The sequence below is a fragment of the Lates calcarifer genome, linkage group LG6 (assembly GCF_001640805.2).
Source record: "Lates calcarifer isolate ASB-BC8 linkage group LG6, TLL_Latcal_v3, whole genome shotgun sequence".
Classification (NCBI taxonomy): Eukaryota; Metazoa; Chordata; class Actinopteri; family Centropomidae; genus Lates; species Lates calcarifer.
This window is the reverse complement of record NC_066838.1, coordinates 14,605,949-14,618,157: the sequence shown is the minus strand read 5'-3', so window position 1 is coordinate 14,618,157 and position 12,209 is coordinate 14,605,949. Positions and strand designations below refer to the sequence as shown.

Below are 12,209 nucleotides of genomic sequence, written 5' to 3'. Positions count from 1 at the left end.
TTTCTATATGCGTGTGTGTGCAGTATAAATACGTCTTCATTCCACCCTCTTGCCTCTCCTGCGATCACCTTAAATAGAAGAAGAACTTAGGGAAGGAGAATTTAAATGAGCCATTTTCCTTTAAGAGATGGCAGTGATGGACATTTTATGCGGAGGATTTCTCTGTCTGCCACTCTGTCTGAATTTCACCAGCGCGCTCAGACCTCCATCTCCTCAGTGATTCACTGTCTCTTCTGCATACGCCACCATGTCGAGCTCCATAGTCATGTCAGTAAATCAGGCTTCATTTGTGTCAGAATTAATACAAACGCCTGGGTTCTGTCAGTGTGTGTCACCGCCAACAGTATGTGTTTCTGCAGCCTAATGTTCTTGGAACGGGCAACGTTGTGGTTAAACGATGGATTGAGTTTATGACTTGACATGTAAACCCAATTTTCACATTTACAAAAGAACTCTGAGCATAATGTGTTGTCAGTGTCACATTCCTATAAGATCTGATCACTGAGAGCAGTGAGTGTGTGTGGTATATATGTCCGCCCCTATGTGTGTGTATGTGTCTTTTGTGGGTTTATAAATACCCTTAAGTGAGTCCAGATGTCCCCAGGCAGCACGCCGGTGGGTCCCATTCAACAGCAGTTCTTTGACTCTGTTAATGCCTTGTATATAAACCTCCCATAACAACTCCCATTAGATACGAATTAAGAGCGTGGGTAGTGTGGACTCGCACTTGTGTGGGTGGTATATACAGTGCACATGTGCCCAATAGACTTTTTTTCTCATAATAACTTCCAAACAAGTGCAATTAATTTGCCAATTGGGAAATGTTCAGATGTGTACAAAATCACCCTCGTTCCACCAAGTTATCTTTCCCCAAAGAGTCTTCAAGAGTGGAGAAATTCAGCCACACTGAGTGTTTCATGCAGTTTTGTGCAGGCAGACGTGAACGTGAGCACCAGTTTTCCACAGCCATGCTGCACATGTTAATCTCAGCGCTCCAGCAGCTGCCACACACAGACGTGCACTTACTGGAAAAGCTGGAGAAAACTATTTTAGTTCATCGGGATGGAAAAGAGGAGTAACTGTGTGATAACAGTGTGTGTGAGACTGAAGCTGGGTGTGAGACTGGTATACATACTGTCTGTCTGCTCAGACAGGGATTTGCTTTTATCAGCTGACAGCCAGACTTTTGTAGGTGTTCAGATAAGATATCATGTCCTAATATGGCTTGGTCAGTCTCGCTCACCACAAGAGACGGTTCAGGCATTAGTCTATTCAACCTACTCATCCGTTTTTTTTCTTCTCTAGGTACAGTAAAGTCAGATGGGAAGCCCATGGATAAGTCTCGGTTAGCAGTGAAGACTTCAGGTCTCCAGCGTTCCTCCTCTGATGCCGGTAAAGACCACCGGAATGGCACCAGTGGTGGCGAACAACGTAAACCTCCGTCCGGTCTGGTCAGGCCCTCAACTGGTGGAAACTTTGGCTTCAAGAAACCCACCACAGCTGCCAGTAATGGGACAAACAATGTCAGTACGCACACTGTGATGAGTACAGGTGGCAGTGCCATTCCCAGCGGCTCTGCAACCGTGGGGAAGATTCCCAAAACATCAGGTATTCCTGTCAAACCAGGGGCTGGTGGTAGTGGTGGTGGAGGAGGACGTAAGACAAGTCTAGATGTTTCAAATGGCGACCAGACTGGTTTCCTGTCCCCTAATGCCAGGACATCTCTCCAGTACCGCTCCCTGCCTCGCCCTGCCAAGACGAGCACCCTGACTCTGACCCGGCCGAGCTCGGCTCGCCCAGTAAGCACTACCATGGACACAGGCTCTTCTGGACTGATCAAACCCTCCACTACAGCGCCCCAGGGCTCGAGGCTCAAAGAGCCCGCCTCAGGGCTTGGTTCTGGAACAGGGTTGAGTAAGGCAGGGGGTCGTGGGATCCCAAGTCCCAGTCCTGTCAATCAAACAGACAGAGAGAAGGAGAAAGAGAGAGCCAAAGCTAAAGCTGTAGTATCAGACTCTGAGTGTGGAGGTGGGTCTCTGAAGGGCAGCCCTGCTCAGACCCCCTCAGAGAACGGAGGGAAGCTACAGGGGCTGAGACCTCCCAGCAGTGGCAAGGGCATAGACCTGCCCTCACCCAACACACACAGGTACCACGGGTCATATACCACAATGTAAAATATACCTGGAGTCATTTGAATGAATATGCATTTGCTTCAACCTTGTCTTGTATTTTCTTTAGATTATCTGGGGTCCGCAGCCTGGCAAAGCCTCCATCCATGGCCCAGCTTGACAAGCTGAACTCCAACAGCCTGGAGGTGGGGGTACAGGACTCCCTGCCTCCAAAGATTCCCCCCTATTCTAAGCTCCAGGACCTGGCTAGCTCAGCAGGGAGTTCCACTAGCCCCTGCCTGACCCCCAGCCCTGCACCGTTACTCAATGTGAACTCTTCAGCCTGCTTCTCTAGCTCCGGAATAGGGTTGGGGCCCAGGCAGGTCTCCTCACTCGGAGTGGAAAGGAGCGGAGGGAGCACCTCTCCCCTGCTCTACCCCCGTCTGTCTGGGCTGCATCGGAGCATGGAGTCGTTGCCGCTCCAGATGAGTCTGGCTCCGGAGCCCCAGGAGAAAGAGAAAAATAGGGAGAGGGAGACTTTAGTGAGAGGCTACACCACCATAGAGTCCAGAGACAAAGAGAGACAGGAAGACAGAGGCCCTCCTGCCAGCTGGAGCTCTGGAAGTAAAGTCTCGCTGACTCTCACAGACAGGTGAGTCCAGGTCTGCTGAAAGATTATCTCTAACTGGGCCTGTATTTTAAACCCAATCACATCATGCAGGTATACATGCAAAGCAAACATTCTTTGTTACCACTGCCATGTAGCACCATCTACTGGTGAGCTGAGGAACTAGTGTGGTCAGGGTGAGGCTTTGATATCTTATTCCCTGTTTTGTAGACTACAATCACATATTCTCCTCCTCTCTTGAGAGGGCAGGTGGAAAGGTGATTTAGTTGGCATTTTGATGGCAAAACACAGCAGATGCTGAAAGACGAGATAAGAATTATTTATAAAATATGAAACCATAGATCTGTAGAGAAGATGAAAATAGCACAATCAGAATATATTTAAGAAGAACTTCATTTTTGAGATTACTAAACTAACTGACTAAACCTGTGAAAATATGACTGCAATGGTGAATTTAAACTGTGTGTGCGTGTGTGTGTGTGTGTGTGTGTGTGTGTTAATTATTGCCCAAATTATAGAAACATAATTACTTGAGAGGGCTAAAAATCACTTACTTATATTATGAACTCAAACAAGTAAAGGCAACCACACACACACACACACACACACACACACACACTGAGGGGTTGCTAGGCTGTTATTACTACAGGCCTATTATCAGTGCTGTACAGGCCCTGCTGACTGAAGTCATAATTACTGGCTGACACCAGCTGTCTGCCAGTCTTACTGTGCTTCTTTGTGTCTGCTGCCTGTTCTTGAGAGTTTAATAACTCCCTGCGCCAGTGGTTAAATAATGACATTGTTTAATCTCCACAGTTCTCAGAGAGACAGAAACACACTGCCAAAGAAAGGTTTAAGGTAAGGGGACACACGTACAAGCTACACGCTACATGCTACATATACACTCTTATACACAAGACTGTCAGTCAGTGATTGTTCGATTCCATTTGGGCGCAGGCCTTTTAATTGCACACATACAGAGATCTCATTGATAAGACCCGTTCTGAATGACAGACTGTGTTAATCCTGCCCGCTGGGCCATTAGACATCATCCCTTTCACTTGTATTCCAAAACCCTGCCTTAATCCCCTTAAAATTGTATCTCATTTGTGCCATACTTGCAACATTTTGTACGTCTTTCCACTCAGATATTGGCACTGTATATGTAATGCAGAATTTCACTGGACATCTTCCGAGTAATGTGTAGTATATGCAGTGTAGTGTCATACACATGTCTTAGGTGGGGCTGAGTGTTAAGTTATTATTACTATCTCTTTATGGCAGGGCTGCAGCTAATTATTATTTTCATTATTAGTCAGTCTTTTAATTATTTTCTCAATTGCTTGTTTAATATATTAAATGTCAGAAAATTGTGAAAAATCCTGTTAAAACTGCCCAGAGTTTCATATGGCGTCTTTTGATTTCTTGCTCTGACCAACAGTTTTAAAACCCCAAAATATTAAGTTTACTATCTGGCTTCTTCTAGCTTTTTTCTGTATTCTCTTTTCAATACCTTTAAACATGTTGCAGCCCAAATATTCACAGACTTTGCACAACATTGTACATAAATCTTGATGCATAACAACATGTCTACAATGTGTGACTCTTTAATTGCCATTATTATGCTAACTTTTACCACAATGTAACTGACTTTTCTCTGTCTGTGTAGTTTCAGTGGTGCCCCCCAGGTTGAGGAGGAAGGGAAGGAGAAAGGAGAGAGGCGACATTCTCATACTATTCTCAGCATGACTGACTCGCTCACTCTTCCACTGCTGTCCTCACCCACCTCCCTGCCCCGCACCTCTAAGACCAGTATGGGTGAGTATACACATGCAGACACACTCTTAACTATACTGACAGTGCTGCACTAATCATGCATTTGTTCAATTTTGTGTATAACATCAGTGCCTCTCTTTCCTTCGACCACTCTTGTTTCTCACTAGTACCCAGCCCTGTCGGCGGACCACCGAGGATGACTCGATCCAACAGCATCCCAACACACGATGCCTCTATGGAGCTGTACGGAGCTTCTCCGCTAGGCAGCACACTGTCGCTGGCTGAGCGTCCCCGCAGCATGGGAATGGTTCGATCCGGATCCTTCAGGGACAAGGAGTCTGATGAAGGTGAGTCTGCTGAATTATTTTGCTATCTTCTCATGTAATGTTCTGCGGGTGTTGTTGTACAACTCTTGTTTCCAATTCAGCCTCTTATTGGTTTAATTTGTTGCTCTTAATTTTCCATTTTCAGTTCATGGGTCTGCACTCTCCCTGGCTTCCAATGCCTCATCAAGCTACTCCTCGGTGAGTGTGGGCAGCATGCAGAATCAGGTAGATACAGTTCAGTATGTGTGTGTGTGTGTGTGTGTGTGTGTGTGGATGCGTAGAGTGATGATTTCTTCTTGTTTCACACTTTGAACAGTACACACTAGAGACAAGACCTCCTCCCTTGGTATGCCCTGCACCTTATTAGTCTCCTCTCCTCTCTTCTCCTCTCCTCTCTTTGTCTTATCTAACATCTTGACTTTTTATTCCCCCTGCTTTCAAAGGCTGAGGAAAGGATTCAGGGAGAGGTAAGTGTTTTCTTTCCTGTGCTTTCTCCTCTTTCTCATCAATTTCCCTCCTTTCATCCACCACTCTCATCCCTGTTGGCTGTGGGAGAACAAGTCTGTCATTCATTTCACGAACACCATCCACTCCAGTCACTCATGTAATGTCAGCCGTTGTCAGCTTTAGTAACCTTGGTTATTTTATAATACAACATTCTCTGTTTCTTCCTCACAGCAAATCCGCAAGCTGAGGAGAGAGCTGGAGTCATCCCAGGAGAAGGTGTCTAACCTGACCACTCAGCTGACAGCAAATGTACGTACTGTTGGCCTGCCAACTTGCATAAAGTGCCTTAATGACATATTTTTCTCTGTAGAATTCTCAAGATTTCCTCAAAATACAAAAAAAAAATTAACTTAATGTCTTTAGGAAATATTCTTTAATATGTGTGGGCAGTCTTCCATGGTGCAAATATCCCTACAAAGGAAAAGGGAAAATACCTGACCACCATTGGCAATTCATTTCATCTTTGCTTTTTTGTGATTAAAAAACTAAAGACAAAGAGGGACTATCAACCATGTAATAAAAGCAAGAACGTCTGAAAACAGTAAGTTCAACCAGATCTGATAAGAAATCACAAGGAGAAAAACACTGCTCTGTGCAGCCAGGCACTTTTCTATTTGAGTGACATTTCACATCATCATTTAAGCTACAATATGTAACCTTTTACCTCGAGGCAGCTGAGGAATTAGTAGTAGTCCCTCCCTCTAATTTTACACCCCAATACTTGTCACTCATCTTGATGAACTGTCCACCCCGGTGACATGTACCCTGAGGCTGAGGTAACTGATACAGACACACCATCAGTGTTGAACAAGGAATAACAGGCACTTTGAGGGAGCAAAGTCAGGGTTCCTTTAGCTTTGTTGTTCTTTTTCTTACAGCTCCCTTCATTAGTTTTTTCCATTTTAGAAGAATTTTTGATAAACATTTGTCTGGAGGTCACAGACTGACACAATATACATAATACGTTAACTTTCAGATTAAGTTTGTGCACCGGTTTATTGCTGCTGTGGCTATGTTATGTTATGGTACACATTGCCTTTCACTATTTTATCAATTTTTATTACAAACTCTCTCACACAAGGCAAGAATTCACCTTCTGTACAAAATAGCCAAGAGACGCAGAGAGAGAGAGAGAGGTTTAAAATCTGAGCTGTGGTATGTCAGTCACAGATCATTTCTGTGCAGTCTCAGCACATTTCCGATCCATGCGGGGCCTGAATAATGCTAACCTCCTCCTGAACCCTCCCCAAGCCACTTAGCATAGCCACACACGCATGTGCGCACAGGTGCCTCGCCCCTTTCTTTCCACTCTCTCCACAAGGTTGTTTCTGTATGACCACCCTGTCAGCGTTTTCATTGGTCCAAGTGCATGAATACAGCACAGGCATTATGCACGAGTTCATGCGGTACACATTGATCAAGTGTTCCTGTGTGTGTGTGTGTGTGTGTGTGTGTGTGTGTGTGTGTGTTTCTCCCCTGGGATTTTTTTTTTGTACTATTTGACCTTATTATGAGAGGGGAGAGAACAGGCAAAACAGATTCATGGATCACAACATAATTGGATTAATGACTGGGGTCTATCCATTATTTTAATGCATTAATTGGTTCTATGAAAGAGAATGGAAGGCAATTTTCCTTTCCTCCTCTAAGCTGAAGTGGATGTGTGTGAGAGAGAGATTAGCGAGGAGGTGAATTTTCCACAGGAGACATCTGTTCTGCCTTTGTGTGTTATTCAGCTTTTTTGCACCTCGTATACAACAAATAAAAGGCAAAGAAAATGTTCAATCTGTCCCTGAATGGGTGTGAAGTTCTAGTTCCAGTCTCCCTGTGCCTCCTGATGTTCTTTCAGAAATCATTAATGATTAAAAAAAGTATCATTTATATCCTATTATAGACAAATACATAGATAAAAGATTTGGGGATTTTGTGTTTTTGCTCTTCAGCTAACGTTTCTTCTTTTCCAAACAGGCAAATCTGGTGGCTGCCTTTGAGCAAAGTTTGGCATTGATGACAACTCGGCTTCAGAGCCTGTCAATAAGCCATGAGCAGAAGGTAACATCGCCCGTCACATGCACACTTTCAAACACACACAAACCTGAATTCCAGCTGCATTCTGCCACTGTGCTCGTCTTATGAGCAGCGAGCTATGAGTTTGTCTAAAGGGGCGAGGTGACTTTGATCACAGCCTGCAGCGAGGAGGCTAAATGTAGGTGAGGGGCCTAGGCTTCAGTTCCATAGGGAGAGTTTAAGTGAGAAGAGGACAGCAGATCAATGGGAATAAAAAAACAACTTCACTTTAGGCTGAGCGGTAAGCTCAAAGTGCAGTTTGCACGTGCACTCACAGCAAACATCACATTCCTGCATTCTTCTCCCTTTGTATTGGTTTTGGTACGAATAAACTTATCAGTGCCTGAGGCAGTGTTCAGTGTGTTTGTGTGTGTGTGTGTGTGTAGATGTGAGGAGTCTCTCTCTCTGTGCTTCATGCTTTGCTGCTCCCACTGAAAGCCCCGTCTAGACCGCTCCAGAAAGAGTGTCTTTGTTGTTTGTGCCAGCGCATTGACCTGTGCAGCTCAGCCCGGAGCACAGGCTCTTTAACCTTGAGGAGACGGGCTGGGTGGCTCCATTTATAGTGGAGTGGGATCGACTTTAGCACACAATACGCAGCACAGAGAGACTCTGATGCTCTGAACCCTTTGTCCTTTTGAACTGCTAACATGGTGAGGGAGATCAAGCCTACCAGGTGTATGACCTCATACTGCGGGTTTGAGTTGCAGTGCTGGACTAAAACATCAGGCAATATTACTCCTCCATAAAATGAATGGGAATATATCAGTGTTTGTTAATATTAAAGTTTCTGAATATTTTATAAATGTAAAAAAGGTTGAATTTGACCACGTGTGAATAAAAAACACAACATTTTTGATGATGAAAAGTTTAAACCTGTCTGCTTCTTTTTTTTCAAATCTCAGTTCTGTTACATAGCTCTGGGTCAAACAGATACAAAGTGATCAATTCCAATCCAACTCTCTGACATTTATTAATTTAATGTTTGTGCAGGACTCAGAGTTGTCAGAGCTGCGGGAAACCATCGAGGCTCTAAGGGCCAGGAACGAAGAAGCCCAGGCTGTCATACAAGGAGCTTTAAACACTCCAGATAACATGAAAGGTTTGGACATTAACCAGCTGATGCTGTTTTTTTTGTTTGTTTTTTTTTTCATCTTCCTGTGTTTCTGATGTTGACCTTTCTTGTTTTCCAGACATGCGAATGCGACGTCAGAACTCGTGTGAGAGTATCTCAAGTCTTAACAGCCTGACCAGTATTTCGAGTGTCGGCAGCTTGAAGGACCAAGATGCCAAGAAGAAGAAGAAAAAGAGCTGGGTAAGAATGAATGTAATGCGTTACTCTCACAGCCTTGTGTATGTTTATGTTCAGTCTGTCCTCCTTAATGATAATGACAAAGCAGCGTGAAAAATAAAGTATGACCAGTCTTTCCCTCCTCTGTGTTGTGTTATTTTGCTGTTTTAGGTCTTTGAGGTGAGTGCAGTCATTGTGTCCCTGTAAAGCCTCTATAAGTTTCTGTCATACAGCATGATGGGCCATCTAAAACCTAAAACTGCAACACAATCCTCTGGTATCCTCCATCTCTGCTGATTCACCGCCTAGACTGCTGATTGGCTGCCTGTTCTGTGAATATTTAATTTGAATGGATGGCTGTAATTCAGTTAAGAGTGGCAATCAGCAGACATGATGCTCCATTAAAAGTGGAGTTTTCAGTTTAATCATCAAAGTTTATTAAATGCAGTTTTCAGTTATGTTATCTTTCTTTTATACCATGCTTTATTGTGTATTTTATCCTTCAAAAAAATTTTATGCAGGCAGTGTTGTGACCAGCTTTACCACATAACCTTTACTCACCTGGCAGTTGGGTACTAAATCTGCAAAAACATGCACTGACTGTATCTTTGTCCTGATTTCAGAAAACAACTGAAAGCTTAAAGGAATAGTTTGTCATTTTTGGGAAATATGACCTATTTGTTTCCTTGCTGAAAGTTGATAACACTCAACATTCATCCATTAAATATCAAGTTTCCACTTGCAGATTTTTATCTTAGCTTGGTATGAAGATGGGAAACAAGGGAAACATAATCCACAACGCTCTAACAAACACCATATATCTTGTTTGTTTAATTCACACAAAAATCTGACTGTAAAAAGAACAGGTTGCGGTTAGATGGTAAATGACAAACTGTTCCTGTAATGTTTAGCATGTGTCAAATTAACAATCCTAACACCTCTTGTTTTATCCTCTTGGTAACGAAAACAGTCCATCACTGAATATTAATTCAGAAGTCTGTGCGTTTCTCCCTCCTTCTCCCTGCTCCTCTGTTCCTATGTAGCTGAGGAGCTCCTTCAACAAGGCATTCAGCATTAAGAAAGGCTCTAAAACCTACTCAGACATTGAGGAAATCGCCACCCCCGACTCCTCAGCTCCCAATTCCCCAAAGATGCTTCATGAGGGGGGAGAAGGAGGAGAGAATCAGCCTTCATCCCTCAAAACCTCAGCCTCTGCCACCTCCTCCGTGTAAGTACCTAAACACCTTACTTCAGCTCCTAGCTCAGCAGTGAGAAAAGCCAGTTTAGTTTTCATGGGTGTCTGTCCCTGATGAATGATTCCCGTCCCCTCCAGGATTATGGAGACCACAGAAGAGGGGGACAATGAGGAAACAGCAGTGACGGAGCTACGCTCAGAGCTCTGGGTGAAAGAAAGGGAACTGACAGACATCCGACTGGAGGCCTTAAACTCTGCCCATCAGCTGGAGCAGCTCAGAGAAGCTATGAACAACATGCAGGTTTGTTTGTGCCTGTATGTGCATGTTCAGCAAAGGATATACTCAGAGTATATGTAGGGGTGATATTGCATTTTTGCGTTAATATCATATAATTTAAATTTAAGTTATTTAAGTTTATCTGCTCATGTTCTAGTCAACGGTGGAGAACTTGAAGGCAGAGAATGACCATTTGAAAACAGGAAGTCAGCTCCATCTCGCAGGATCTGGTCCCACCTCCTCCACCTCCCAACCTTCAGGCCTGGCCTCTCTCCTGGGGCCCTCACTGAGGCAGCCGGTGAGCATGTCCCTCACCAAGTCCTTCAGCCTCAGTCTGAATGATTGCAAAGATCCAGGTAAGAGACAAACACAACCCTCTCCAATATTTAGCTCTCTCTCACACACACACAATAAATATGAAGAAGTTATATTTCATTCATCCCTTGTTTTCCAGATGTGTCTCCAGTTGACATGCAAAGCGTGTCATCTCACCGAGATGAGGTGTGTGCACGAGTACTGGTCCGCATTGGAGATCAAGCAGAGGTAAACACAGAAAACCATTAATAGCTATCCAATCTATCCAATAAAGTCAACAGCTTTAAATCGAACTGCTCAAACATTGTGCACTCTTTCTTTCCCTCTCTGTGTCTCTGTAGGACAGTAAACAGCAGCAGGAGTATTACTTGGGCTCTGTGCCGGTCAGTGCGAGGACTGAGTGGACCTGTCTGGACTCTCTTATAGCGAAGACCTTCAAAGTAAGTCAATAATTGTCCTGTTTCAATGTGGTTCTAAGAAATAGTGTAGCCATGATTTGATAGCTCCAGCTTCACACATTTTAACTGTGGTAAATTTTTCTCTTTTGTGCAGGACTACCTGACTCAAGTAGACCCGACAGCAAGCCTGGGCCTGTCCTGCGATTCGCTGCACACGTACCAGCTGACCCAGGGAGGGCAGAGGGTGATAGGAGGTGACAAACCTCAGGCCTCACCTTATCGTTGTCTCAGCAATGGTTCAGCTCAAATATTTGTCACCTTGAAAGGTCAGTGAGTGTCCTTGACTGATAATACATATTACACTTAGATAAAAAAAAAAATTGGGTCTAATTCAGAACTATTGCCAAACCTTTTGATCTGTTTTTTTACTACCTTCTTTTTTCAGTATCACTTTAAAAATCTACTTTTATATTTTATGTTTTCGTCAAGATCATTTTGTACATGCTGGTGTGATTCAAGCTAATGACATCTTGGAGAGTCAACTGTTGAAATGAACTATATATGAGCTGCATTATTAGAAAATCAGTACACAAGACGAGAAGAAGTAGAGGAAGTAAACAAGTAAACACAGACACTGTGAAAACATTGTGAAATCTGGATTTGGTCATTCTTGTCATGCGCATTACAGAGTTTCCTGTTTGGAACACCCACCACCACCACCACAGCATTGCCTTTTGATTAAAACTCAACTTTGACAACTTTTTTGTTACGCCAACACAATGTTCATTTTGATGTATTGAATTGTTCCTTGAACCTCACTGCAATACGTATAAAGCGATGGCTGCCTAAGTGGTAGGGAATCAAATCCGAAAACACAAAAGATCCTAAAGGAGCATGGACAAAGTGATTGTAAAATAAAACATGCAAAATCACCAGCATAATGCTTTAATTACTCATTGTATTCAGCTTTATACATTTTAAAGTACTCAAAAAAAAAAAAACTTGCCTCTCCTCTCTCTCTCCACTGTGTCTGCCTTTCCCCAGGTCTTAGAGAAAAATGTGTTGACTCACTGGTGTTTGAGACTCTCATTCCTAAGCCCATGATGCTGCACTACATCAGCCTGCTGCTGAAGCACAGGCGCCTGGTTCTGTCTGGGCCCAGCGGGACAGGAAAGACTTACCTAGCTCAGCGTCTGGCCCACTACCTCCTGCAGCGCAGCCACACTGAGTCATCCGAGGCCGACCACGAGCCCTGTCTCCTGGGTCGGAGCGCTGCCGTCACCTTCAACATGCACCGACAGTCACAGAAGGTAAAGCACGACTC

General features: G+C 43.9%; 1 protein-coding gene across 8 annotated transcripts in view; it reads left to right on the top strand.

Annotated features, from left to right (window-relative positions):
• The window catches only part of LOC108877911 (neuron navigator 1), a 94,925-nt gene that overhangs the window by 79,748 nt on the left and 2,968 nt on the right, over positions 1–12,209 (top strand). For 4 of the 8 annotated variants that reach the window (XM_051071216.1, XM_051071217.1, XM_051071223.1 and 1 more), the window contains 19 exons: positions 1,306–2,146; positions 2,239–2,760; positions 3,553–3,594; positions 4,406–4,554; positions 4,680–4,859; positions 4,984–5,036; positions 5,155–5,184; positions 5,282–5,305; positions 5,517–5,594; positions 7,314–7,397; positions 8,403–8,511; positions 8,603–8,724; positions 9,744–9,928; positions 10,034–10,196; positions 10,330–10,528; positions 10,627–10,715; positions 10,829–10,927; positions 11,040–11,211; positions 11,930–12,195. In XM_051071216.1, the coding sequence (XP_050927173.1) occupies positions 1,306–2,146; positions 2,239–2,760; positions 3,553–3,594; positions 4,406–4,554; positions 4,680–4,859; positions 4,984–5,036; positions 5,155–5,184; positions 5,282–5,305; positions 5,517–5,594; positions 7,314–7,397; positions 8,403–8,511; positions 8,603–8,724; positions 9,744–9,928; positions 10,034–10,196; positions 10,330–10,528; positions 10,627–10,715; positions 10,829–10,927; positions 11,040–11,211; positions 11,930–12,195 (3,407 nt within the window). Of the gene's footprint in view, positions 1–1,305; positions 2,147–2,238; positions 2,761–3,552; positions 3,595–4,405; positions 4,555–4,679; positions 4,860–4,983; positions 5,064–5,154; positions 5,185–5,281; positions 5,306–5,516; positions 5,595–7,313; positions 7,398–8,402; positions 8,512–8,602; positions 8,725–9,743; positions 9,929–10,033; positions 10,197–10,329; positions 10,529–10,626; positions 10,716–10,828; positions 10,928–11,039; positions 11,212–11,929; positions 12,196–12,209 lie in introns of all 8 variants that reach the window. The other 4 variants (XM_051071224.1, XM_051071218.1, XM_051071220.1 and 1 more) reach the window with 4 other exon arrangements.